Source organism: Gobius niger (genome assembly GCF_951799975.1).
Source record: "Gobius niger genome assembly, chromosome: 19".
NCBI lineage: Eukaryota > Metazoa > Chordata > Actinopteri > Gobiiformes > Gobiidae > Gobius > Gobius niger.
The window spans coordinates 5,242,662-5,268,682 of NC_136870.1; the positions used below are offsets into that span (position 1 = coordinate 5,242,662).

General features: G+C 41.6%; 1 protein-coding gene across 1 annotated transcript in view; it reads left to right on the top strand.

Annotated features, from left to right (window-relative positions):
• The window catches only part of uts2r (urotensin 2 receptor), an 82,028-nt gene that overhangs the window by 11,066 nt on the left and 44,941 nt on the right, over positions 1-26,021 (top strand). Inside the window, exon 3 of the mRNA XM_079577990.1 lies at positions 14,367-14,745. Within this exon, the coding sequence (XP_079434116.1) occupies positions 14,367-14,744 (378 nt within the window). The 3' untranslated portion in view covers position 14,745. The remainder of the gene's footprint in view (positions 1-14,366; positions 14,746-26,021) is intronic.

Here is a 26,021-nt window from a genome sequence, read left to right on the forward strand (position 1 = left end):
TAGAATAGGGAGAGGGGTGAACATGTGCTTTTGTTTGTTTTCGCGTTTCGGCTGAGTGCAAATCATAGACATCGACCCGGCTCAGAACACGGACAGACACGGTGGGATAAAGAACGTTTTTAGTTTGACTCGATAGAGCTCATAACAGCCCGTAATGCTAGAGGAAGAACACGAGGCAGCGCGATGTGAATGAGGAAAAGAATGTGAGGCCATAGGAGAGCAGCTCAGTGCTGTATGTAACAAACCCTGCCTCAGGCGACCTCGCAAGTAGGCACATACTGTAGTGCAAACGCTGCACCAGGCTGCTCTGCTTTATACCCACGACACTAGTGGCCGCCATTGCTCCGCCATTGCTGTAGTACCTCCATATCGCCGCTAGGCCCCCATTGAAAAGCATTGGAGTTTAGACACCTTAAAAACAACTTTAACGCCTGGTTTCAATTTTTTCAACACTAGACTAGGCTAGATATTCCTCCTGAGATAACGCTGGGTTAGTCACAATTTAACCTCTTAACCCTCACCATAACCAAGTACATTTTCTCCAGTTCAGCTTTACCCAAATCTAAAAGCACGCAGCCTATAGGCCAGTGTAAGGCCCTGTTTAAAAGCTAAGACCTATAAAGCTGATCTAGAATGAACATTTTCCTGGCATTGTTGCATTTTTGTCACATTTTTTTTGCTAAAATTTTTGTTGTGTTTTTGTCACTTTTTTCGTCACATTTTCATCACTTTTTATGTCACGTTTAAAAAAAAAAATGTCACTCTTTCGTTATTTTTAATCACTTTTTCGTCACATTTTCCTCACTTTTTGTCATTTTTTACGTCAATTTTTCATCACTTTTTATGCCACATTTTTGTAACTTTTTCAACACTTTTTCTGTCACATTTCCATCACTTTTACCTCACTCATTTTTGTCACTTTTTTGTGAGGTTTATGTAGCTTTTTTTGTCGGTAGCTTTTAGATTTGGTTAAAGTCGAACTGCAGAAAATGTGCTCGGTTCGGGTGGGGGGTAAGAGGTTAAGAAACTAGGCCGTTTTTTTAGAAATCTCGTACTTAATGAGGGTCGGACTGTTAGCATTGGAGCAGCGCGAGCTACACGTCACGCAAGGGTCGAGTCTACAGTGAAGATCCCGCCCTTATGTCCTTTTTAGGAACATGCTTCGTCAGAGCTGGGGAGGGGGGGTCTGTAAATCCGCCATGAACTCCCCCTCGACTGTAGTCATTATGGTAAACGGGGAGGAGTGAGCAGAAGCTGTCCATCTATATACAGTCTATGGTCCAACCTCGCATTTGGAGCAGCACTGTTCTTACACCAGGCGCAAGATCTGGTCCTATGTCTCTGAGCATACACAGTATTTAGATACATACATCAAACAATTAAATACATAATTTAATTAGACCGCATAAGATACTCTATTTATATTTGTTAGTTAAAGCCACACCGCGTAAGATTTCACCCAAAAAACAAAACTGAAATACAAGCGTTTATTTTACAATATATATTTTCACCATTGAAAAATACCTCAAACAAACATGTGCTTTTGCTCTGAGCGGCTCGCCTCTGCTAAAACATGACTGTAACTTTACCGGGAGTGGGTACGTCTCCAGCTCGTTTCCATGGAGACGTCGACTAAAGTCAGCAGAATTGAGAGTTAAACAGGTTAGGCCATCATCCAGATCCATTCTTTCATCATCCACTGCAAAAATAGCATTTTCTGCGTCGAGCTGGTCCTTGAGAGCATTTTTTGTGTTGATGGTACAGTATAGTCCAAAATGTTACGCAGTGTGCCTTTAAATACATCTTTTGTTTGTCCTCTTAAAAGTCCACATGGCCAAGTCTACATTCTTGCTATGCACATTGTGCTTGCACGCTCTAATCGATTGGAAAACTGGTAGACAACCAGGAACAACATTCCATCTTTGTTTACGGCAGCAGTGGGCCCACATGTACTTCCTCCAGGCCTCGGGCCACGTGTGTCAGCGGCTCGTGGAACACAAAGGCCTTAAAGGGGACATTGTGCAAAATCAACCTCTCCTCGCCAGTAATAGTTTTAGTATTGAGTTCAATGCAGTTATCCAAATCAAATACAGGCAATCCATAAGGAACCCTTCACGGCACTTCCTGTTTTTGTGCTGGAATGTTGACTGGACCGCACCCCAGGGCTCTGCCATTTCGTGACATTCATTCATTTTAATTAACAAACCTGTCACAGGCTTGAATTTGGTCCAGTAAAGTATCTGTTTACATGCACACACTCATAAGGCCAGGAAAGTCTGAGACAGAGCACATAACAGAACACTTTCAAATGGATTCAAATATATTCTCAAATGTAATACAGTGAAACATAAGCAGGATGTACGCAATAAGATGCGGTATTCAGAACATCCACCCTTAATTATAGTGGCACAGTACGTGGGCTGCACATAATGACAGATAACTCAGTTGAAAAATGTGATATATCATAGATTATTTTTGTGCAATGTATCGCCATATCGTAAGGTTATCGTTATCGAGAGTCGTGTATCGCACAATGTATTGAATCGTTAGGTTCCCAGCTGCATGTTCGTCATCCATGCATGAGATACACAGGAAGTTAGTCTGCGATTGAGTCGTTTGAGTTGGAGGAAACCTCCGGCCAAATCTATGTCTGGACTGGGGATGGGAATCGAGGACCGGTTCTACAAGTAGACCCGGTTCTACAAGTAGACCCGGTTCTACAAGTAGACCCGGTTCTACAAGTAGACCCGGTTCTGTTTGAGCAAAGCATCAGAACCGTACGTCTACTTCATTGTCGATCCCTGTTATCGATGCTCCCGCTCTGAAAACACAATTTTTTTCCCCCTTTTTGGACACTATAGTGAGCTAGACGCACGTGCGTAATGACGCTGTTCTCCGAGTCTGGAAACAGCCTGGCTTCTGCACCCGCTGTCTCCTCGTGCCCTGTGCGCTGAGCCCGGGTGACCTCGGTCTGAGCGCACCTCGGCTCAGGCCTGGGGCTCAGAGCGGAGTGGCTGCCTGTCCTCACCCTGAGTGCACTGTGAGGTAGTTTAGCTGTTCCAAAACAGCATCAGCCTGTTACAAGTTACTGATGAACTGACCATGCTTGTGATCGGTCATGAACAAGAAGACCGTCTGAATCTTCGGAGGCAGCAGTAGCAGCACCGTAACCTCCGCTCAACACGGTAGAACTAACGGAATAACTTTGAGCACTATTTCAGACGCTTGTTGAAAAGTATGTTGGCTATAAATGCCACCATTATATTTTAGAGGATGCCAGGCAGGCGCCACAGTATCTTTGGAAACTTGCTTTATTCAATAAATATTTTTTTCTAACAATGTGTGCTTTTCCCTAACACACAGATAAGTCAGGCATCGATAAGAGAATCAAAGAATCAATAAAGAATCGAAGGTAAAATTATTGATGGCATTGATATCAATAAAATCTTATCAATTCCCATCCCTCGTCTGGACCAATCACAGTGTTTGCGATACGTCACCAAGAATGCATTATATGTCCAACTACAAACTCATACTCACGTCATTATTTTCACTCGCAGGTACTTTCGAGTGAAAATACTCAAAAGTTAATGAGCATTTTTATAAGTTTTAATGAGTTAATGAGTATTTTTTGAGTATATCTGTCATTATGTGCAGCCCACGTACTGTACCACTATAATAAAGGGTGGATGTTCTGAATACCGTAGCTTATTGTGTACATCCTGTTATTATGTTTCACTGTATTACATTTGAGAATATATTTGAATCCATTATTTTCACTCGCAGGTACTTTCAGTCTTATTAGCCTGTTATTTAGTTTTTTTCATTTAATATGTATTAACATGCCTCGTATAGTCTCAAATCTTCCATTCTACAGATCTGACTTTATTCTGGATTTGTTCAGGCTCAGAGGTATCGGTTTAGTGTTAGTCTTGATTTAGTTTAGTCCTGTTTACACTCTTCGTCCTCATATTCATCACATACTATCAGAACGTACATTATATTTTGACCAATGGCCAACCTTCTTTGTGTCGCGTTCCCCCTAAGTCTTCCATTTCTACTCAGAGTTCCCCCTCAACTGTAAGGTGCAGCCAATTATTTAAACTCAGATTTATTGGTATGTATTGGTGTATGGTGTTAAAAAAGCAAAGCCAAAACACTTTTGCTTTTACTAATGATCATTGAAAAGAAGTTTTCTTTTAAAATAATATTGAAATACTGTTCAGTTGAAGCTTCTTTTTACATCTGAATATGTCCAAGTGCTCCCGTACCCCTGGTTGGGAAACACTGGCCTATAGTGACTCGTGAGTTTACCTCGTACAGTATGATTTTTCTCGACAAAAAGCAACAACATTGTCCTCTACAGGCCAGTATCGTTGGCGGACTCCAGACTGACTCCAAACGATTGCGTCGCCGCCATGTTTCTCTGATTGGTTCTCTCCAGTTCACTCAGCGCTTGTTAGTCCCGCCTCTAGCCTCAATCTGAAAGTCGGATCGGCTCAATCCCAATTCATGGAGTACAGTACATTCACGCTCTGAAAGTTATGAAGAATTAGGAAGCTAAAAACAATTCAACTTTCCAATGACGTGTACAGACTGATGAACAGACCAGTGGTTCCTGACCTGTTTTGTCACAAACCTCTTGAGTCATCTATATTCAATTCATCTCAGATTTATTGGTTATTTGTTTGTTGTGTCGTTCTACTGAAACATTTACTGAAAAGCAATTTCATGTCACAGTCAGAAGAGGGTTGTTGAGTTCTGAGTTTGCATGTTCTCCCTTCGTCCGGATACTCTGTTTCCGCTTTGATGATGTCCTCCAGCCGCACTCCTGACCACGAGTCCCTGGGTGCTTCAGTGGTCGTCCGCTGCTCCTGACAGGCGTTCCCAGTGCCATTGAAAGATGGATCTAATGCAAAGGATTTCCCCATGGAGACGGTAAAATATGCCTTAACCTTCAACGCTGGCATCTGTGCATACAAAGCAGCAGAGCCAGCAGAGCCAGCAGAGGAGCTTCAGGGATTTTTACCTTCAGATCTTCAGAAAACGTTGACTTTTTCTAGCTGGTCAGACACTTACCCAGAGCTGAATCATATTTGACGTTTACCCAGGTTTGAGTAATCCAGTTCGTGAAGTATAACAGCACCGGTTGTTGACGGACTGGCCATTTAGCTCAGTCGGTAAATCACTGGACTTCCACTCCGAGGACTGTAGTTCACGTCCCACAAGCGTCACATGTTTCATTTTCAGAATGACCGGGGGGCGACGGCTGACACGCCTCCATCAGTCACGCGTGGGCTTGTCTTGTTCATTCGTCACGTTCCTTTCCCGTGCGTCGGAACGCTAAAGCAGCGCCTCCTCTTTCCGCGGTGCTTCTCGCTTCGCCCAAGGTCAAGAGGAGAGGCGGGTCTCAGGCCACTCCAAACTCCCCAATGTGGACAAAAGGCTCATTTACATTCCACGTTTGTACTGCACACTGCAATGGAGCCTTCTATTCCTTCTACTCCTTCTGTTCATTACACTGATCACTCGCACAGCATTGTTTTCTATAGGAGTTAACTTTAAAAGAGGTTAGGGCTGTGCAATTAATCGGAATTCGATTACGATTTCGATTATTACACTGGACGATCACAAAAATAGCATAATCGAGAAAAAAGGATTATTAAGGATGCCCTCCCGCTCGTCCATCCAAAGCGCAAAAAGTCCGTCCTGCACGGTTTGTGTGACGCGTCTGATCGGCTGAAACACCAGCGCAGCCTGACAGAACTGTAAATAATATCTACTATTATTTTTTATACCTAACTCTTAGATAAAGCCACTGTGAAGAGCTCACCTTGTGCTGAAAGGAACAGCTGTTTTAGAAGCCTCGACATCCTTTGCTCAGGCACTGGTTTTGTTTAGTAGAAAAGTCTAAAACTCTACTTCAGGAGCAGATCAACGGAGCTCAAACAAACTCTTATTACTTGATGCCACTGAGATGATAGTTTCTGTTCCCTTCGCATTTCACGAGCTAAAGGCTCAGGCTTTGGATTGACGTAAAAACATTAGCGCTGTGTGATGATGTCATCAGGCCGCGCCGCTCTGTTAGACAGGTGTGAGGGCTGGCCAGCAGGGGGCAGGTGTAGGATTAGTTTAGAAGATTGAACATATTTAAAAAAAAAAAAAAAAAAAAAAAAAGGTTTCATTGTGAAATGCAGTCCAGTTGTTTTTTAAAATAATAATAAAAATTAATGAATAAAATAAAGTTGTTGTTTTTTAAAGCAACAAATAATCGTTTGAATAATCGTGATTTCAATTATTACTAAAATAATCGTGATTATTATGTTTTCTATAATCGAGCAGCCCTAAAAGAGGTCATGTTTAAATGACATTTTTAAAACTGCAATAGTAAGATTTCTTTGTCTTTATGTTTCAATTGCTGATGGTAGAACGCTCTCTTCTTTTAATGCATTTCACAAGAATAGGCATATAAAGACAGGGCATAATGCTTATTTAATCTCACCTCACACACACTCTGGCATAAACATGGGATTGGGAATGGGGGGGGGCTATGAATTCCAGCTGTGAATTCCATGGTGGTAACTATGGTAACCGTGAACATGCTGATGTTTTTGGCTTGGTTTATGGTTCATATCTCTGTAATGGCTGGACCCATCCACTTGGAACAAAACCTGGCACAAATTTCAACGTTTTCCATTGTTGGTGAACAGATTCACAAACCAGGAATATTCTTCTCAGCTCTGTAGCAAAAACGAGTAAGGTTATATTATTTTCTCATGAAGATGTCCAAAAGTATCAAAACATTGACGTGATATTAAACGGACTTCCTGCAAAAGGCTGCATTTGGCAGGACTGGAGACGTAATCCTCACTGACTGGGGAACCATTTGTTTATTTTCCTTTGGAAGATTTTTTCCTTAAACGTTTTTTTTCTCCCATAGAGTTGTATTGGCACTTGTCCTCCACCTGACATTATGACTGGAAAAGTTTTCCTCTGTATTTGGCATAACTTTCAAACACTCAAGAACCCATCTCCAGATTTGGAGCAAGAATCTTGGTCCCAATTACCTACTGAAATAAATAAATCACGCCTCTTTCCATATACTTCTGATCACCAAAAAGATTGTTCATACTAGGATCTCAGTAAAATAAGGAAAATACTGTTCATTCTTTCGACTTTTTATTATTCCTGGGGTGGACCGTCCCAGACCCCCCTGTTCAGCCTACATGCGCTTTACAGTACATCATTCATCTTTAGACGAGGAAAAAAAATACATCCAGCACCTGAGGCAATATATATAATATTGCCTCAGGTGCTCTCATGGGGAGCGATCGGAGAGAATAGGCTTCTTGTAATATGAACTTTAACGTAGATATGCCCCTCTGTGCAGCTGTAATTGGAAAGAGAAAACCAATCTTCCAACTTGTTAAACTGTGGACTTTCGCTGTTGGAGAAATTGGCCTTGGTGGTGAGGAAAATCCAACTTTATTTCTTTCTTTTAGCCACGTTAGACTGTTCTTCCCTCTTGAAAAACACACTAAAAGTTGTGTTTTGTCTCATAAACGTTCACATTCATGTTTACTTCTCAAGGGCTCAGTATTGTCTGTGTTCTTCCTGCTTGTGTCATGAGGTGCACTCCTCTTCTAGGATGTGTTCTTCTGTGTTTTTCTATCCATAGGCCAGTGACTCTCATACTGTGGTCCACGAGCAAATAACAGAAAAAAGTTGAATTATGTCAGTGTTTGTAGGAACAACATTTGTTTTGTCCTCTGACAGTATAAATGATGGCTAGTTTTCTAGCCGATTATTGGGAGACCACACAATGCCATACCAACTTTTTATAAAGCACTGTTTAACCCCTTAACTCCCGCCTGAACCGAGCACATTTTCTCCAGTTTGGCTTTACCCCAGTCCAAAAGCTTCTGGAAAAAAGCTGTGAAAAAGTAACAAAACTGAAACGAAAACAAGGATGGAAATGTGACAAAAAAGTGACGAAAAATGTATGAAAAAGTGGCAAAAATGTCACAAGAAATTGACCAAAAATGGACAAAAAAAGTACAAAAAATTGACAAAAAATTGATAAAAAATTGACCAAAAAAATGACAAAAATGCGACAATTTTTTTTAACAAAAATGTGATAAAAAATGACCAAAAAAATGACAAAAAAGTTACAAAAATGAGTTGAATACCCAACAAAAAAATGAGGGGAAAAAAATCTGATGACGTGAGGAAAAAGATCCTCTCGGCTCAGGCGGGAGTTAAGAGGTTAAACTAGGGATGCACCAATCCAGATTTTTTATATTCTATTTTTTATATTCTATATAAAAAATATTGTTTTGCCGATATCTATATTCAAAGTATTAAAAGTATATTAATATATATATAGTATATATATATAGTATATATATATATATAAAGATATTTCACCTTTATCTTTATCTTCACTCTTTATCTCATAACTTCAACATCAAACAATAAATATTAAAGAGGAAAAATAATCAAAAAGCTGCCCTCAACACTCAGTATAACAAAAAGAAAAGAGCTGGTACATAACTGAACGACCACATAAGACAAGTACATGTGGACACGTTTCAGCGCTGTGATGGCAGGCATCACATGGGCACATGTTACAGTCTCTGCACTTACTGCCTTAGTGACCTCTTCCAATGGTGCCACCATCCACTGGTTTGCAGTCAGAGGAGAGGGAAGGTTGTGCTCACTGGCTTATACACTGAGGGGACGTCTTTAGAGCATATAGAGAGTGCATTTCCATCTTACTTGTACATCCTGTTGCAGGCGTTTCGTTGGCATTTTCAGTCCAGTCTGAATGTCCTCAAGGCGTGAGTAGACCAAGGGGGAATGTTTAAAGTGGCCTACAATTTTACGTGCAAACACTAAAGTGTCATTCACACTTCGTTGTGACAGTAGACCCTCGTGTACGATAAGGTGAAGCATTACCGTACAGTTTTCCAAAGTGCCGGACACAAAACATACAGAAACTTTCAGTAAAAGTGCTAGAAACAAGCCGATACAACAACAGTGAAAACGCATATCATTCTGTGCTAAACACTGAGAGCTGCAGTTTTAGGAGAGATTTACAAACCGGTAGATCTATCTGATCTCTGATGGCAGCTGGTTCCACAGCAGAGAACGGGTGTTAGAACAGAGACATACAACTCTTTGGGATCTCCTTGGTAACCGACAGGTCTCATTGGGCAATGACATTGCCGAGACTGCTTGGAGACTCGCCTTATCTCCACGAGACGTCTTGGAGACCCGTGACCAGTGGCTACTCGAGTCTCCAACTAGTCTTAGTTGGAGACTAACCCTTAAAGGGATAATTCAGGATTTTTGACATAGGGCCTCATTTCCTAGTTATCCAGAGTGTTGCTGATACCTGGAGATATTTTTTTTGTAATTCATGCAGTTCTTATGTTTGAAGAGTCTAGTGGCGCTAGGCTAATGCAAGGCTAGCGCATTTCTATGGTATCAACTAGCCTGCCTTAAAAACAGTCTGACCCGCTCCACAGAGCACCTGAGGCAAATCATTTATAACACCAGACTAACCATATAAATAAGTGTCAATAGAGTAATTTTTGGAATATAACTGACCTTGCAACACATGAACGATCGCATTTTGAGGGACTATTTGAGAGTAGCTTATACAACCACGAAGCTGATGCTGCTCAACTATAAGTTATTTTAAATGCAAAATGGTTAAAATGATCGACACAGACATTTATATGGTTAGTCTGGCGTTATAAATGATTTGCCTCAGGTGCTCTGTGGAGCGGGTCAGACTGTTTTTAATGCAGGCTAGCTGATACCATAGAAATGCGCTAGCCTTGCACTAGCCTAGCCCCACGAAACTCTTCAAACAAAAGAACTGCATGAATTCCCCCAAAAAATATCTCCAGGTATCAGCAACACTCTGGATAACTAGGAAATGAGGCCCTATGTCAAAAATCCTGAAATATCCATTTAAGGGAGCGCCCAACCACCCTGCAGCAAAGCTTATTTCGACCGCTTGTTTCCGCGACCCAGAGGTGAGGGTAGGAACGTGGATCGATCGGTAAATCGCGAGCTTTGCACCCTCTTTACCACAACAGTCTGATACACCGATCGTCTGTAGATGCAGAAAGTCATGAAGGGCTTTTTTTCTTTTTGTCAAACCATGTGGCTCCGTGGTCTCGTTTGGTGCATTGGTTTATTCAGGTAGCAGGGACAGTGCTTGTTAATGAACACGCCACACCTTGGGCTAACTTCCATCCGCCGTCCCCCATGCGCACTCTGAAACACACTCCCATTCATCCAGGCCGATTGTACATGGAGGAAACCTACGCAGACACGGGGAGAACATGCACAGAAAGGCCCCGTCCAGGTGGGAATCAAACCCGGGACCTTCTAGCTGTGAAGCGCGAGCACTAACCACTGAACTACAGTGCCGCCCCCTCGCTGTAGCACTGAACCTCACTGAAGGATGCAAATTCATCTGTTGGGGGTCTTCACAGATGAATGTTTCAGCTAAAAATACCCCCGCACCCTCCCACTTCGAGTCACACCCCTGCCGATTTTTCAGACAACAATGGGGGCTTTGATTGGATTGAGTTTGGTTGAAGCAAACATGCCAGTCCAAGTTTATTCTTAGTCGTTTTTGACGCTCGGATAGCATAAGTTCCAAACTGAAAAATGCAGCACCGATGGGGTCGTGGAAGTTTGGTTTGGCGTCATGGAGAAGTCATGGCAAAAACCTCGAGAGGAAATCTGTGCGAAACCCTGAGTAAAGATCCACCGCAAATATTGACTGTAAATATGTTTGACACGCAGCTCTGTCAACATCAGGGGCTTGTGTAACGTGGCCTCATTGTGTGCAAGGACTGGCTATTTATAGCTGCTGAGTCTGACGAGGGTGGGATTTAAAATTAACATGTCAATTATTTACGCGTGTTCGCACGACGAGCCACACCGGTCGTCCAGCCTGTCGACTGCTGGTCACCTGGAGGTCACCTGGAGGTCAACTGGTGGCTCGTGAAAAACACACCTGGAGTGATATGTCTGCTTCATTCATACAGTTCAGGTCATTTCTTCTTCTGAAGTGCTCTTTTTTCTTCTTCCTGGATTTTCAGAAATGAAACATGAAAGTGTTTAAGATAAGACAATCCTTTATTGATCACACAATGGAGAAATTCATTGTGAGATCAATAAATGCCATTGATTTGTTACTTGTCTTTCCTTTTAGGTGAGACGTTGCAGCTCTATAAGGAAAAAATATGCAGTGTTTTGGGGGATCAAAGCTTAATAAATCAGCCTAGAAATTAGATATTTAATTAAACAAAAGACTTCAAGACAGGAAAGTTTGGAGTCTTTATGAGCTACTAAAGTGGAGATGCTGTTGCAAGAATGGAATGAAAACTTCACTTGGAGAAAACGGCTCTACGGTTTTGTAACGAGGCGGACTTTAGTGGCTGGTGTCTTCCACAAAGGGACTATTTAGATATATAAATCTATGTATTTGGGGGATTCCAAGCCCGATCTTGTGTCTCAAAACGCTGACTATAGCGTAACGTTTTGCGCTAAGGAGGAGCGCACTTTGTGATCGTGCCACTCAGACTTAGTGCATTTCAAGGAACAGGCCACCGTTTTTACATACTGAGATATGTTCTTACCTTAGCTTTGACGAGTTCTTTAGGACCTGTCTGATCTTCCCCCGTGCCTTCAGTCACGTAAACACAGCACAGACGGCGTTAGCATTTAGCCTCTCCCTCTCTCCTCTATAGCTCCAAAACAGGTCAAGATAGAAGCTACCAAGCTCTTCCACGTTTTCCCTTTTTAAATATGGTTACGTGAAGTGTTCCACTACAAAGTATAATTACACAAAATTAAACAATGTGGATTTTCTAAGTGGATAAAAGGGGGAACTATATTGTAAGGCGTAATAATACCAGGAGTAGTTCGAAATCCGCGCAGTAATCTTCACTTTACTGTGCGGACGCTGAACTACTCCTGGTGAAGGGGGTGAAGATCAGACAGGTCCTAAAGAACTCGTCAAAGCTAAGGTAAGAACATATCTCGGTATGTAAAAACGCTGGCCTATTCCTTTATGGGGGAAGGACTGGGGTGGAGACACGCTTTATCCTCCAACCAGATCAACTCCGTGGTCGGGAGAGGGGTTGTGGGGGAGTGGGAGGTGAACATGTGCATTTGTTTTGTTTCGAGTTCACACCAAGCGGGACGATCCGCGCCACAGCGGACACTGTAGCGCTTTCTCTCTCGAGACATGAACATCGTTTAGCTCACGATGGGGTAAATAAAGGTATTAGTTTGACCTGTGAGAGCCTGTAATGCTTAAAGAACACAAGGCAGCGCCATGTAGACGAGGAAATGAACGTCAGGGGTGCTCCCACACTACAAAAAGTAAATATGAAGGATTGACTTAAGTGATTTGAATTGAGGAAATGTATCTTGTTTTGAGCGTTTTTCACTTATTTAGACTTCTTTTTCAGTCTAAGTCAAAGGTAAATCTCGCTTGAAATAAGAAAGTAAAACTGCCAATGGGATAAGACCAATTTTCTTATCCCACTGGCAAAGGAAATTACCTGAAATAAGGACGAAATGTATTGATACGAGTCAGAAACATGTCAAAACGAGTGAAATCATTTAGGACAAATGCTCAATTAAATCTTAACTAGACAAAACTCGGATTATTATGCTCAAAATGAGACATTTAAACTAATCTAGTGAATGACTTTTTGCCGTGTATCAGAGCTGTCACCTCCTCATGTGACGCCCTGTGTGGCGAAGGCGCAAAGCACACAGCGAAAGTAATTTGCCAAGAACCCGCCCCCCCCCCTCGGAGGGCGCCCCCCTCCGCCCTCCGAGTGTCAGGTGCATACAAAATACAAAACATGAAAATATTAGTGAATGGCTTCAAATGGGAAACACAGTCCTACGTGGCCAGTGCTTTCTTGGCTAAATCCGCAGGCGCGATTCGACAAAACTTCATAAGATATATATTGTCAAGGGAAAGTTTGGTCTATTTTTTACTTTGACATAAAAGCAGTACAAAGCAGCTCATGCCTCTGGAGGCCATAAGCGCCACTGCAGGTGTCGTAGCATGTTACGGTTTTTTACTCATTAATTGTCCGTGAGAGTAAATACTACGCTGACAGAAAAGACAAACGGACAGAGGGATATTGTACATCCAACTACACAATGGAGATCATTTTTTTCACTCAAACTTGGCTGTAAATACTGTTTAAAGTGGTGCTAGCACGCAGTTAGCTTTGCCCATTAGCCTGTTAGCTTCTTCTTCGTGATTCCATTAGTGTGCATTGGTGACTCCGACCCTAGACAGCGAAGTTGCATTTGTGGTTTTCTGGCCAGAAAGATGAAAGACCCCCCAATCATCCCATTAAAGGGGGGGTATTATGCAAAATTGACTTTTTCAAGCTTTACATCATGTTATTATGTCATTCCCTCATTAAAAACATGCCTGAAGTGTTGCCTTGGAACATTCACGTATTTTTGAGTAGGTTAGTGCTAGATCATCTGCTCCGGAGGGACGGTCTGCTGTGAGTTTGTCTAAAAATACAAATAATCCTAATCCTTAAGGTTAACTCCTTAACTCCCACCTGAACCGAGCACATTTTCTCCAGTTTGGCTTTACCCCAATCCAAACGAAAACATTGAAAAAAAACGAAAAAATTATGAAAAAGTGGCAAAAATGTCACAAGAAATGGACAAAAAAATGACAAAAATGTGACAAAAAATATGACAAAAAATTGACGAAAAATTGACAAAAATGTGATAAAAATGACCAAAAAAATACAAAAAAGTGACAAAAATGTGACAAAAAATGGATTAAAAATGACAAAAATGTGATTAAAAATGACAAAAAAATTACAAAAATGAGTTGAACACCCAACAAAAAAAAAACAGCCGAGTAACCAACCACTGCTCCTCAGCAGAACCCCCTCCCCACTGATGCCACAGACAGCGTGTGGAGGGGGCATGTCTGAAAGGGTCAGAGGTTCTTAAAGAGACAGAGGCCTATTTCAAGACATTCACTACAGCCATTTTGAGAGAACAATTTTATACAAGGCAGTTATTCTAATTTACTGCAGTTACAGACCAACAGAAGGTTTGTCATCATTGTAGTGTGATATAGACTGGTGCTATGTGATTGAAAAAAACATAATACCCCCTCTTTAAGACTTGCATTACCCCCAGAGGGAATACGGAAATGGATTAATGAAGGTAAAGTTAGTACTGCTTTAAAAGTAAAAGGTTAAACTCTCACCTGCAGCGTCTCGCCTTTATCGTTGAGCTCACAGAACGCTGACCTCTGACTGAACGTCTCTCCGCAGGTGCTGTACCTCATCTTCACCATCGTGCTGCTCTTCTGGGCCTGCTTCCTGCCCTTCTGGGTGTGGCAGCTGCTGTGCCAGTTCCACCCGTCGCTCTCGCTCTCCAACAAGGCCAAGCGCAACATCAACTACCTGACCACCTGCCTGACCTACTCCAACTCCTGCATCAACCCCTTCCTCTACACGCTGCTCACCAAGAACTACAAGGAGTACATGCGCAAGCACAAGCGCACGTGGTCGGCCGGCAGCTACTTCAGCCGGCGCGGGCGCTTCCAGAGGTCGCCGCGGAGGTCGCCGTCGGCCAGCAGCCAGCAGTGCACCGAGAGCTTCATGCTGACGCGCACGGCCTCGCTGCGCATCCACAACAGCAGCCTGTGAGGTGAGGCCACATCACAAAAAACATGTACAATAGGTAAACCCTCCAGCCAGGTGTTTCTGACCACCAGCCTGGCTCCACGTCATGGAGATGGGTCCCCGCCCAGCGACATTGAGGATGGGTCAAATGCAGAGAATGAATTTCCCTACGGGGATTAATAAAGTATACCTTAACCTTAAAGGGGCGACATGCAAGTTTGTGATTTTATGCTCACTACTGCCACCTCAGGTCCTATGCGTAACTGCAGCTATATTAAGCTCGCGCATGACGGCACTTCAGACCCTTTCTGAGTGACAGTGCAGGATTTTAGAGGCAGTTGTGGTGAACAGGTCTGAGCTCATTCTACATATTAGGACATGGCTGGAACATGTAAGGGGAGGAGAATACATAATTTTAACATGTTTAAACTCTGTCCCTTTAACCGTAACATCATGGAGCATGTTAAAGATTGTTTTATTTCACCCAGCTGTCTTTAGTTTGACCATTTTTGTGATGTTAATGGTTATTGTACTGGAATCATGAATATGGCATTTTAAAGGATCTGTATCATGCTATTTTAGCCATTCCAAAGTTAAGTATAGGCATGTATATGATATATTGTACCTCTACCACTATTGAGCACTCATTTTTGTGATAAATATAAGTGTTTTCTGGAGGTATTTTTCAAACCCGGAAGACACAACGCTTCGATTCAGTTAACTCCGCCCCCTCTCTCCGCACATACTTTACCGTAATATAAATAAACAGCAATAAGTGAAGATACTTCACGATGCAGTTATAAGGAGTTGACATCTGCAACACAGCTTCATAAATGGCTAACACACATGCTAATATGCTAACACACAAGCTAACCCGCGTTTGGATTGACTCACCGCTCTGCTCCATCGCTGTTTACATTATGGGACTCGCGTTGGTTATAAAAGTTAATCCACTTTGATTGAGGCGAAGGTTCACCAAACATCCATCAGAGACAGTCACAGAAAAACAATATTTTGGTGAAAGTCGCAGAATCCTGGAGAAAAAAAAACAACTTCTGACGGGAGTGGCCTCTTCTTTAGGAAGGTTGTTACATAGACTGTATATATAGTCCTGTCCACGTAGCCAAACGCGCTTCTTTTTCTCCGTGACATTATCGTTAGGTAAGAATGAAGAACAGGTGTGTCCAGTTATAACGAGCTCCATCTTCAGCTGCAGCGCAAACATGACTGATCTGTTCAGACGCTCAGGGATGTGTTTGTTTTGGCCACAGCTGACCTGGAAGCACCTCGGGCACTTCCTTTTTTTTTTTTTTTTTTTTTTACTCTTTGTTTCTCTCTTACGACAGAAATAATGAAAAGGGTGGTTTACAAATTAAAATCCGGCCGTAAGCTTAGAATTAAGACATTACATTACAGACGTCGAGCACTTCCGTTCCGCTGTTACGACACAACTGAACACTCAGTCGTTCACCAGGAGAGGGCGGCGCAGCTGCTCAGAGAGCAGGAGGGCGGAGCCTCAGAGAGCAGGAGGGCGGAGCCTCAGAGAGCAGGATTCAGGAGGATTACTGAGAGCTGCGTGAATGAAGCCGCAAACCACTCTGGGGGTGTTTTTGATAAGGAAATAGCATAGCAACATGGCTAAAAGCTCCAAAAAGTCGATTTTGCATGATAGAGGACCTTTAATATCTTACCCCCCACTTTAACAGAACGCATTTTCTCCAGTTTGATTTTACCCAAATCGGAAAGCGTCTCGACTGGAGCTTACATCCTATAGGCCAGTGTAATGTAATTGTAACTTTTTTAATGTGTTTTCATCGTTGTTTTTACCCTTTTTTTCAAGCTCAGATTTGGGAAATGCCAAACTGGACAAAATATGCTCTGTTCAGGTGGGGGTTATGAGATTAAAGAGACTAGATGCAAGTTGGTCCTTTTAATACTCACTACTGCCACCTCAGGTCTTACACGTAGCTGCAGTCTTATATTAAAGGGACTATAAGGAGTTTAAAAATGTTAAAATTAAGTATTTTCCTCCCCCTACATGTTCCAGCCATGTCCTAATGTGTAGAATGAGCTCAGACCTGTTCACCACAACTGCCTCTAAAATCCTGTACGGTCACTCAAAAATGCATCACTTCGGCCCGAATTGCCGTCATGCACGAGCTTAACATAGAAGGTGCAGTTATATATATGGCCAGAGGTGGCAGTAGTGAGTATAAAATGGCGAACTTGCTTCCAGCCCCTTTAAGCTTGTGCATGACGGCACTTCGGACCCAGAGTAACAACTGTTTTTAGAGGCAGTTGTGGTGAACATTGGGCTCATTCTACACATTAGGACATGGCTGGAACATGTAGGGGGAGGAAAATACTTAACTTCCAACATTTTAAACTCTGTATAGTCCCTTTAAAGGTGCGTTATACAACTTTTTAACCGGGGAAAAAAAGTTGATGTTGATGTGTAGTTTGTTGCGTGTTCATTGTTGGCATTTGACTATGAATATTGGAGCTGAAAATGCAGCAAATAACATTTAGTCAGAAAAAATTAGATGAATTAATAGTTTATAGTGTAGATCACACGTGTCACGGTCAAGGCCCTGAGGAGCATGAATTCCTGAGCATGTCAAAAAAAGTAAGTCTATGGATTTACCAGTTTACCACTAGGGGGCAGCTTAAACAAAACAAAAAAAAGGTAAGAATTCCACACGTGTCCAGCAGAGGGCACTGACATAATAACAGACCAGGGTATAAACAGCATATTATAGCCACGTGGCAAATGGTCAGTCTGCTCCAGGGCGGCTGTGGCTACTTTAGTAACTTACTGCCATCGAGTGCGGAGTGAATGAATAATGACTTCATTTAGCGTTTGAGAAACATGTGACACAGGCTGATGAAATCCAAGTTTGCGAATACATCAAAACCGCTGGATTTGAACATCCACACCTCCCATCTGGGAACTCAAATAGGTCATGTCTATTAACTATTTACGCAAAACGTACCCGACGTGACCTACATGTAAACAGTTCACTGACTCATCACTGCACCGAGCCACTAATGATTAGACGCCTGGTTAGTCTTTTAAACGGGCTTTGGTTTACATATCATTTCTTGACTCTTCAAACAAAGCTTGTTTTTACAGCGCACACTTGGAGCCCGGCCACGGCCCCACTTAAAAAGCTCAGTGTACTCCACTTTCCGCTCAACCTTGCATTTTAATGATATCACATTTTTATAGGCCTCAAACGTGCAGTGAGCGCGGCCGTGCCGAAAGTGTGTTTATCGCGGCGCAGTAAGTGGCGTCCTCGGGAGATTTGGGTTCAGGCGATTTCCGACGCAATCCTCAATCGGACCAACGGTCTGGAAAACACTTTCTATAGAAGCCATCCCGGGGGCCCTGTCTGCGCAAAACCATGACAGTAAAACAAAGCGCTGAGGGAGGTTAACCCTGTCTGCGCTTGGGTTTTAACCCCTTAACTCCCACCTGAACCGAGCACTTTTTCTCCAGCTTTACCCCAATCTGAAATCTTCTGGGAAAAAGGTGTGGAAAAAACAACAAAACTGAGACGAAAACAAGGATGAAAATTTGACAAAATGTGAGAAAACATTGACGAAAAATTTAGCAAAAAATGGACAAAAAAGTGATAAGAATTTGACGAAAAAATGCGAATAATTTGATGAAAAAGTGACAAAAAATGGACAAAAAAAAAAGACAAATTTGACAAAAAAGTGACAAAAAAGTCACGAAAATTTGACAAAAATGAGATGACTGCCCAAAAAAAAAAGTGATGAAAAAAAATCAGATAATGTGAGGAAAAAGATCAATTTAGTTTTGTAGGTCTTTGCTTTCAAATGAGATGTTACACTGGCCTACAGGATTTGGGTAAAGCTGAACAAAACTGAGACAAAAACGAGGATGAAAATGTGAAAAAAGGGAGAAAAAACTGACAAAAAAATGAGAAGAAATCGACAGAAATTTGACAAAAAAGTGAGAAAAATTAGACGAAAAATTGAGGAAAAAGTGGACAAAAAAGTGACAAGAATTTGAAGGAAAAATGCGAATAATTTGACAAAAAAGTGACAAAAAAATGGACAAGAAAAATTTGACGAAAAAGTGACAAAAAAGTCATGAAAATTTGACAAAAATGAGATGACTGCCCAACAAAAAAAGTGATGAAAAGAAATCAGATAATGTGAGGAAAAAGATCAATTTAGTTTTGTAGGTCTTAGCTTTCAAATGAGGTTGTTACACTGGCCTACAGGATTTGGGTAAAGCTGAACAAAACTGAGACGAAAACTGAGACGAAAACAAGGATGAAAATGTGAAAAAAGGGAGAAAAAAGTGACGAAAAAGTGACAAGAAATGGACAGAAATTTGACAAAAAAGTGAGAAAAATTAGACGAAAAATTGAGGAAAAAGTGGACAAAAAAGTGACAAGAATTTGAAGGAAAAATGCGAATAATTTGACAAAAAAGTGACAAAAAAATGGACAAGAAAAATTTGACGAAAAAGTGACAAAAAAGTCATGAAAATTTGACAAAAATGAGATGACTGCCCAACAAAAAAAGTGATGAAAAGAAATCAGATAATGTGAGGAAAAAGATCAATTTAGTTTTGTAGGTCTTAGCTTTCAAATGAGGTTGTTACACTGGCCTACAGGATTTGGGTAAAGCTGAACAAAACTGAGACGAAAACTGAGACGAAAACAAGGATGAAAATGTGAAAAAAGGGAGAAAAAACTGACGAAAAAGTGACAAGAAATGGACAGAAATTTGACAAAAAAGTGAGAAAAATTTGACGAAAAATTGAGGAAAAAGTGGACAAAAAAGTGACAAGAATTTGAAGAAAAAATGCAAATAATTTGACGAAAAGGTGACAAAAAAAATTGACAAAAAAAAGAAAAAATTGACGAAAAAGTCACAAAAAAGTCACAAAAATTTGACAAAAAATGAGATGACTGCCCAACAAAAAAAGGGATGAAAAAAAATCTGATGATGTCTTAGCTTTCAAATGAGGTGTCGCACTGGCCTACAGGATAAAGCTGAACTGGAGAAAAGGCTCTCGGTTCAGGCGGGAGTTAAGAGGTTTATGGTCAAAGAGAACACTTGGACTCAGCGGTTAGTGGAGCACTCTGGGAGGACAGTTGTCAACGTGTCTCTCACTTTTGCTCAAGACGAACCGTCCCTTTTCCCACGGTCGGCCAGCTGCTGTGTTGTGGATATATTCCATTATTGAGGGCCCCCCGGCTCCTTCCTGATGAGTCTGGCCGTGGCAGATGGAGCTGACTCGTTGCCCCCTCTGAACACACTGCCCCTGAAGTGATCCCTTGGCCGGGTAAACAGCCACATGTGGGCTGTGTATTTATGGAACTGGGAGAAGCCGGCGCAGCATCAGCCATAATAAATATTGAATAGCATGGTGAGTTCAATGAGACAAGGACCAGAGAGCTGTTGCATTGTGTGTTTTGTGATTTTCCTGGTTGCATCCCTATGGTGGGGGTTCCACCATAACCAAGCACAGTTTCTCCAGTTTTAGCCGAATCTAAAAGCTCCTCAGCCATAAGAACTTAAAACCGAGAGGGCCAGTGTAACGGCTCATTTGAAAAATAAGGCCGACAAAAGTCATCTAAGCTTCTTCCTTGTTTTTGTTGACAAGATTTAGTTGTGTCATGTTTTTTGTAAGGATTTTGCCACATTTGTGCACGTTTCTGTTGTTTTGCTGCAAAAATGAAAAAAATCTGTGATAAATACGTGACAAAAACGTGACAATGAAGTGACAAATATGTGACAAAAACGTGACAATGAAGTGACGAAAATGTGACAAAAACGTGATGAAAACGTGACAAATACATGACAAATACATGACAAAAATGTGATGAAAATGTGACAAAAATGTGACAAATACGTGACAAATACGTGACAAATACGTAACAAAAATGTGACAAATATGTGACAAATACGTGACAAAAATGTGACAAATATGTGACAAATACGTGACAAATACGTGACAAATACGTAACAAAAATGTGACAAATATGTGACAAATACGTGACAAAAATGTGACAATTATGTGACAAATACGTGACAAATGCGTGACAAATACGTGACAAATACGTGACAAAAATGTGACAAATATGTGACAAATACGTGACAAATACGTGACAAATACGTGACAAATACGTAACAAAAATGTGACAAATACGTGACAAATACGTGACAAAAATGTGACAAATACGTGACAAATACGTGAAAAATACGTGACAAAAATGTGACAAATATGTGACAAATACGTGACAAATACGTGACAAATACGTAACAAAAATGTGACAAATACGTGACAAATACGTGACAAAAATGTGACAAATATGTGACAAATACGTGACAAATACGTAACAAAAATGTGACAAATATTTGACAAATACGTGACAAAAATGTGACAAATATGTGACAAATACGTGACAAATACGTAACAAAAATGTGACAATTATATGACAAATACGTGACAAAAATGTGACAAAAATGTGATGAAAATGTGACAAAAACGTGACGAAAACGTGACAAAAATGTGACAAAAATGTGACAAAAAAGTGACAAACACGTAACAAAAATGTGATGAAACCGTGACAAAAATGTGACAAAAAAGCTCTCAGGTCAAGAAGACTTTAGATTTAGTTAAAGCCGACCTGGAGAAAATGTACTTGGTTAAAGTGGGGGTTTAGACATTAACATCGCAGTTTAATGTCAGAGTAAAGAAACAAAGACAAAACGTACCCTTTGCGATGATTATTCCAGGACGTTTTGTTAAGTAGCGCTTCAGTTTTTATCTGGAAGTTTTTATCCCTCGTCTTTCCCACACGTATTTGCTCACAAACACTGACATTCGGTATCCACGTGTTGGCAGCCATATACGCAGGCCCCTTTAGGCACCAATAATAAACATCCAGCTGCTGTTGATTGACGTAACCAGAGCCTTGGTTTACGCCTGCTCTCTCACACCTCGGATGTTTGGTCTTGTTGCTGTGTTCCCCGGACTCATTTGATCTAAATCTCCAGATGTTTTCCCTGGCCCACGTTCCAAATGTACGGCACCCTTCCCAACTGTTTGGCTGAGGAGGACCGCCAGGACACCAAGACTTATCTTCAATTAAACCAGCTGAAAGTTGAGTTGCCCGTCCTGGAACCGCCACCTTAACGTGGTGGAGGGGTTTGAGCACCCGCATGATCCTGGGGGCTCTGTTGTCGGGGGCTTCGTGCCCCTGGTAGGGTCTCCCATGGCAAACAGGTCCTAGGTGACGGGTCAGACAAAGAGTTCAGAAGCCTCTTATGAGAGACCAACAGGCCCGGTTAATCGTGAGGCCGTCCTCCCGTGGACCCACCACCTGCAGGAGGAGCCATAGGGGCTGGTGCAATGTACGACCCGGCAACGGACAAGTGGAAGAAGATGGATGGATGGATGGATGGATGGAAGTTGAGTGTAGGGTCACTTTTTATGTTAAACCCCTGTGCACTGGATTGGGTATATTATACAGTATATGTGAGGCAGTCACCCATTCAAAATGATCATGCACATTCAGGTCGCATTTAAGGAGAGACACTACAGGCAAAACTCTATTTTTTCAGTTTTCAGGTTTTGGGCCAAATTGGTCTCTGAACATACAAGCTTTCACCCGGAAACAGAAAATATACCGAATCTTCACAACAACATGTTTAAATATTGCGCTGATTCAATGTTCCCCCATAGACTTATATGGGAGAATGCAATTTCAAGGGCCTTTTTCTCCAAACACATTTTTCTGTCATTGTGGCGACGCTATGTCCACGTCAGTCGGACCTAAACACTTCACATTTTCCATCCTTGGACTGAACAATATTTAGAAGATTTTTTCAGAGGGATTTTTTATTATCTAATCCCTAGCCCCATTTATTGAGTTTTGAATGTCAAAAAATAAAATTTGTACACATTTTTCCACTAAAAACAGATTTTTAAAAAAACTAAACAAGAAATCCAAAATCCCCTCTGAAAAAGTCTTGTCAACTCATTTATCAATAAAATGAAACCATACATTTGAATGTAGCTCTATCCATTATTCAGATTTCGTCGCTGAAAAGATGGGAAATTTGGGGCATTTTTAGGCATAAAACACCTTGTTCTTCTATGAAAAGATATAATGACAGAAAACTTGCCATGTATTTTTTTCTCACATTTATGCCAGTGATCGACAGCAACAGTTTCAAATTGATATCTATTAATTTACTTTTTTTTCCTATTCACATGCAGCGTCTCGCCTTAAATGGAAATATTGTGTTTTATTCCTGAAACTAAATGTTCTAGAATATATATATCTTAAACTTGTTGCACAAAGTAGCTATGGTATTTCTGCTAACCTGAAGTTGTGGGCGCTAGTGCTCTTTTTTGTGTTTATGTTAGTGTGTTGTTTTTACACAATAACCCCCAAAGCGAAAAGTCATCCACTTTATCCCGCTGCTCTCGTGAAATCTAGCTCAAGATGTCCCGGAGACATTGAGGGATGGGTCAAATACATGGGACAAAAATGGAGCCAACATTGAGAGCTCTACTCGCCGTTTCCAGTGTTTTCCAGGCCTTGGCTCACTTTATATTCCTAAACACACAGAGGTCTTCGGGCCAAAGCCTATTTGCCTGATAGTATCTGCCCATTCATCCATTTAGCCTTCCATTTGGAGAGGCTGCCTGCACCGCTGCACCGGGGCGTGGTCCGGCAGGATATAGGCCATTTCGGACTGACTATATCTCTGCTGTGTTCTTGTCCTGGTTTAAACAGCATTATCACGGGTTTGAATCGAGCTCAGTCCTATTTCAGGCCCTGTTGTACGTATTCATTACTTTAAAAGCTGAGCGCATGATATTATGCCCTTCCTAACCAGCAGTTTGCGTGCGGCGTGTATTAAAGTGCAACGCTTGCAGGCTGTCACTCGAAACACCAACTTGAAAACGTTGAAATTAGCAAGGCCATAATCTTTCATGTCTCTCATTTGCGTTAACAGATTAATAACAAAATAAAAAAGTCAAATGCTGTAATGATTATTTGATGTGCTTTTCATGTTGATGACATTGTTTAAAGACCCAGTGTTGCATTCATTTCTCAACTGAAAAACTAAACTTCATCATGACTATCACCAAATAATACAACTGTACAAAAAGATTATCTGGAAGAGTTTGTATTGGTTTGGTGAGATCTCTGATAACTCGTCCCATTGGAGTCTTATGGCTTCGTTCATGGTGTGAATGACATGATTTGGTGTGTTCTTGTGTGACTTTGTGGAGATGGGTTTTGTGTTTTGACCTAATCATGGTTTAGCGTCCACATTTCTACCTACAGCGGGAACTATATTTTTACATACCCTTTTTAAAAAGGTACATTTGCATTTTTTTTCTCACTGTCTGACCTTTTTCATTAGAATTATCTAGTATTACTTTTTACAAAACCAAAAGTCATGAGTATTTGGTAGAATTGCCTTTAAACTTTATAACTCAAACTTTTGGGATTTCCTTCCACAAGCTTCTCACAATAGTTGGCAGGAGTTTTGGTCCTTTCCACAGAACTGGTGTAGCTGAGCCACATTTGTAGACCACCTTGTGTGCACTTGCCTTTTCAGCTCTGGCCATACATTTTCAACGGGACTGAGATCAGGACTTTGTGATGACCACTTCAAAACATAGACTTTGTTATCCTTAAGCCACTTTGTAACCAGTATTGGTCATATAGTGTTCTTTCTTCATGATGTCATCTATTTTGTGAAGTGCACCAGTCCCTCCCACAGCAAAACAACCCCACAGCATGATGCTGCCCCCCGTATTTCACAGTTGGGATGGTGTTGTCAGGCTTGCAAGACACCTTTTTTCCTCCAAACGTTACGATGGTGGTCATTATGGCTAAAAACTATATTTTCTTCCTGTCAGACTACAGGTTTGTTGTGAACCAGGTTTCTGAGGAATACATGATTGCTGAACTCCGACGCGATGCTTTATTGCAAGCCCAAGGGCGCCGTGGGAAAATGTGCGCAGAGCTGAAAAGGTTGAACCACTGCTTTATTGCGTAAGGCACTGTTCCTTGTGAGGAATTATATGAATTTTGTCACATGAGCTTTCATACGGGTAATATGTGTTTTAATCTACTCAGAGATGTTGGCATTGGACACAGTAGCCTGTAAGTACGTGTATTTAGTTGTGTAATTGACGATGATATCGTCTAATTGGAAGGGAGTTGCATCTTCTCTATTTGTGGCGACGTCAGACTCTTACACAAAGCAACATGGATCGAGAACAGCAGGCCATTCTGTCCTCTGTAATGACGCGTACAGTCAAACACTTAGCAGCTCATTGAATATTGATCGCACATGCAGAGTTAAACATGTTAAGTGCATGTTGAATTATGCACTTGTGTTTGGTTCGCTGTGGAATGACGTCGGGCATTTGTGTTTGTCATTCTTCTCAAGGAATAAATCATTTGTGTCAGCTTCAGGACATTTGTGTCAGCTTCAGTTGACCAAGAGAAAGAGAGAGTTTGTTTTACACATGTCCTTACGCCCAGATTCCACACCTTCCGCCTGTTCGCTCAGCTCCAACGACATCAACGCCCACGATCTCCTCTTCAGTCCCGCTGCTGCAGCTCCAGGAAGAGCCCAAAGAGAACACGCAACCAGTTTGTGAAATAAAACTCCAATAAAATAGTGCGATCTGAACTCCGGAGCTTGTAGGGTTGATCTGTATTTTTGTCGGGGAGGGACGGAGATGCGGGCTGGTGACTTAGGGTGTGTTCAGACCAGAAAAGTCCTTTGCTCCGCTTGTTTGTTCCGGATCAGAAGCGGACTTTGTTTTTCCGTTTGGTGCAGTTCACATTCAGGCTGTACTTTTTGCAAGAGAACTATATTTTGTAAACACATACACGTGTGTGACAATCAAGGCTCCCATTGGACAGCAAGGACCACAACAAATGAAATAAAAATGAAAATGTGACACTTACTATGATAATAAAAGAAACATGAGAGGCTAAACCACTGACCATTAACCTCAGCTTCACCGGAGTAGCTGAGGAAGAGGTATTTTGTGCGGATGAAGGGTCGTCTGCTGAGCTGTTTGTTTCCATTATGTCCACGGGACAAACTGTTGGTCTTGATCCTCCTTCTTTAATGCGTCTCGGACTTTCATTTAAGTTTGGTGAAGTTTGTTCCACTTTGACGGCGAGCTGCGGCGACCGCGGCTGTTCAGGAGACGCTCGAAGCCTCTCCTTCATTTTCTCGCTAAACACGAACGCATTTTTGTGTGTCTTT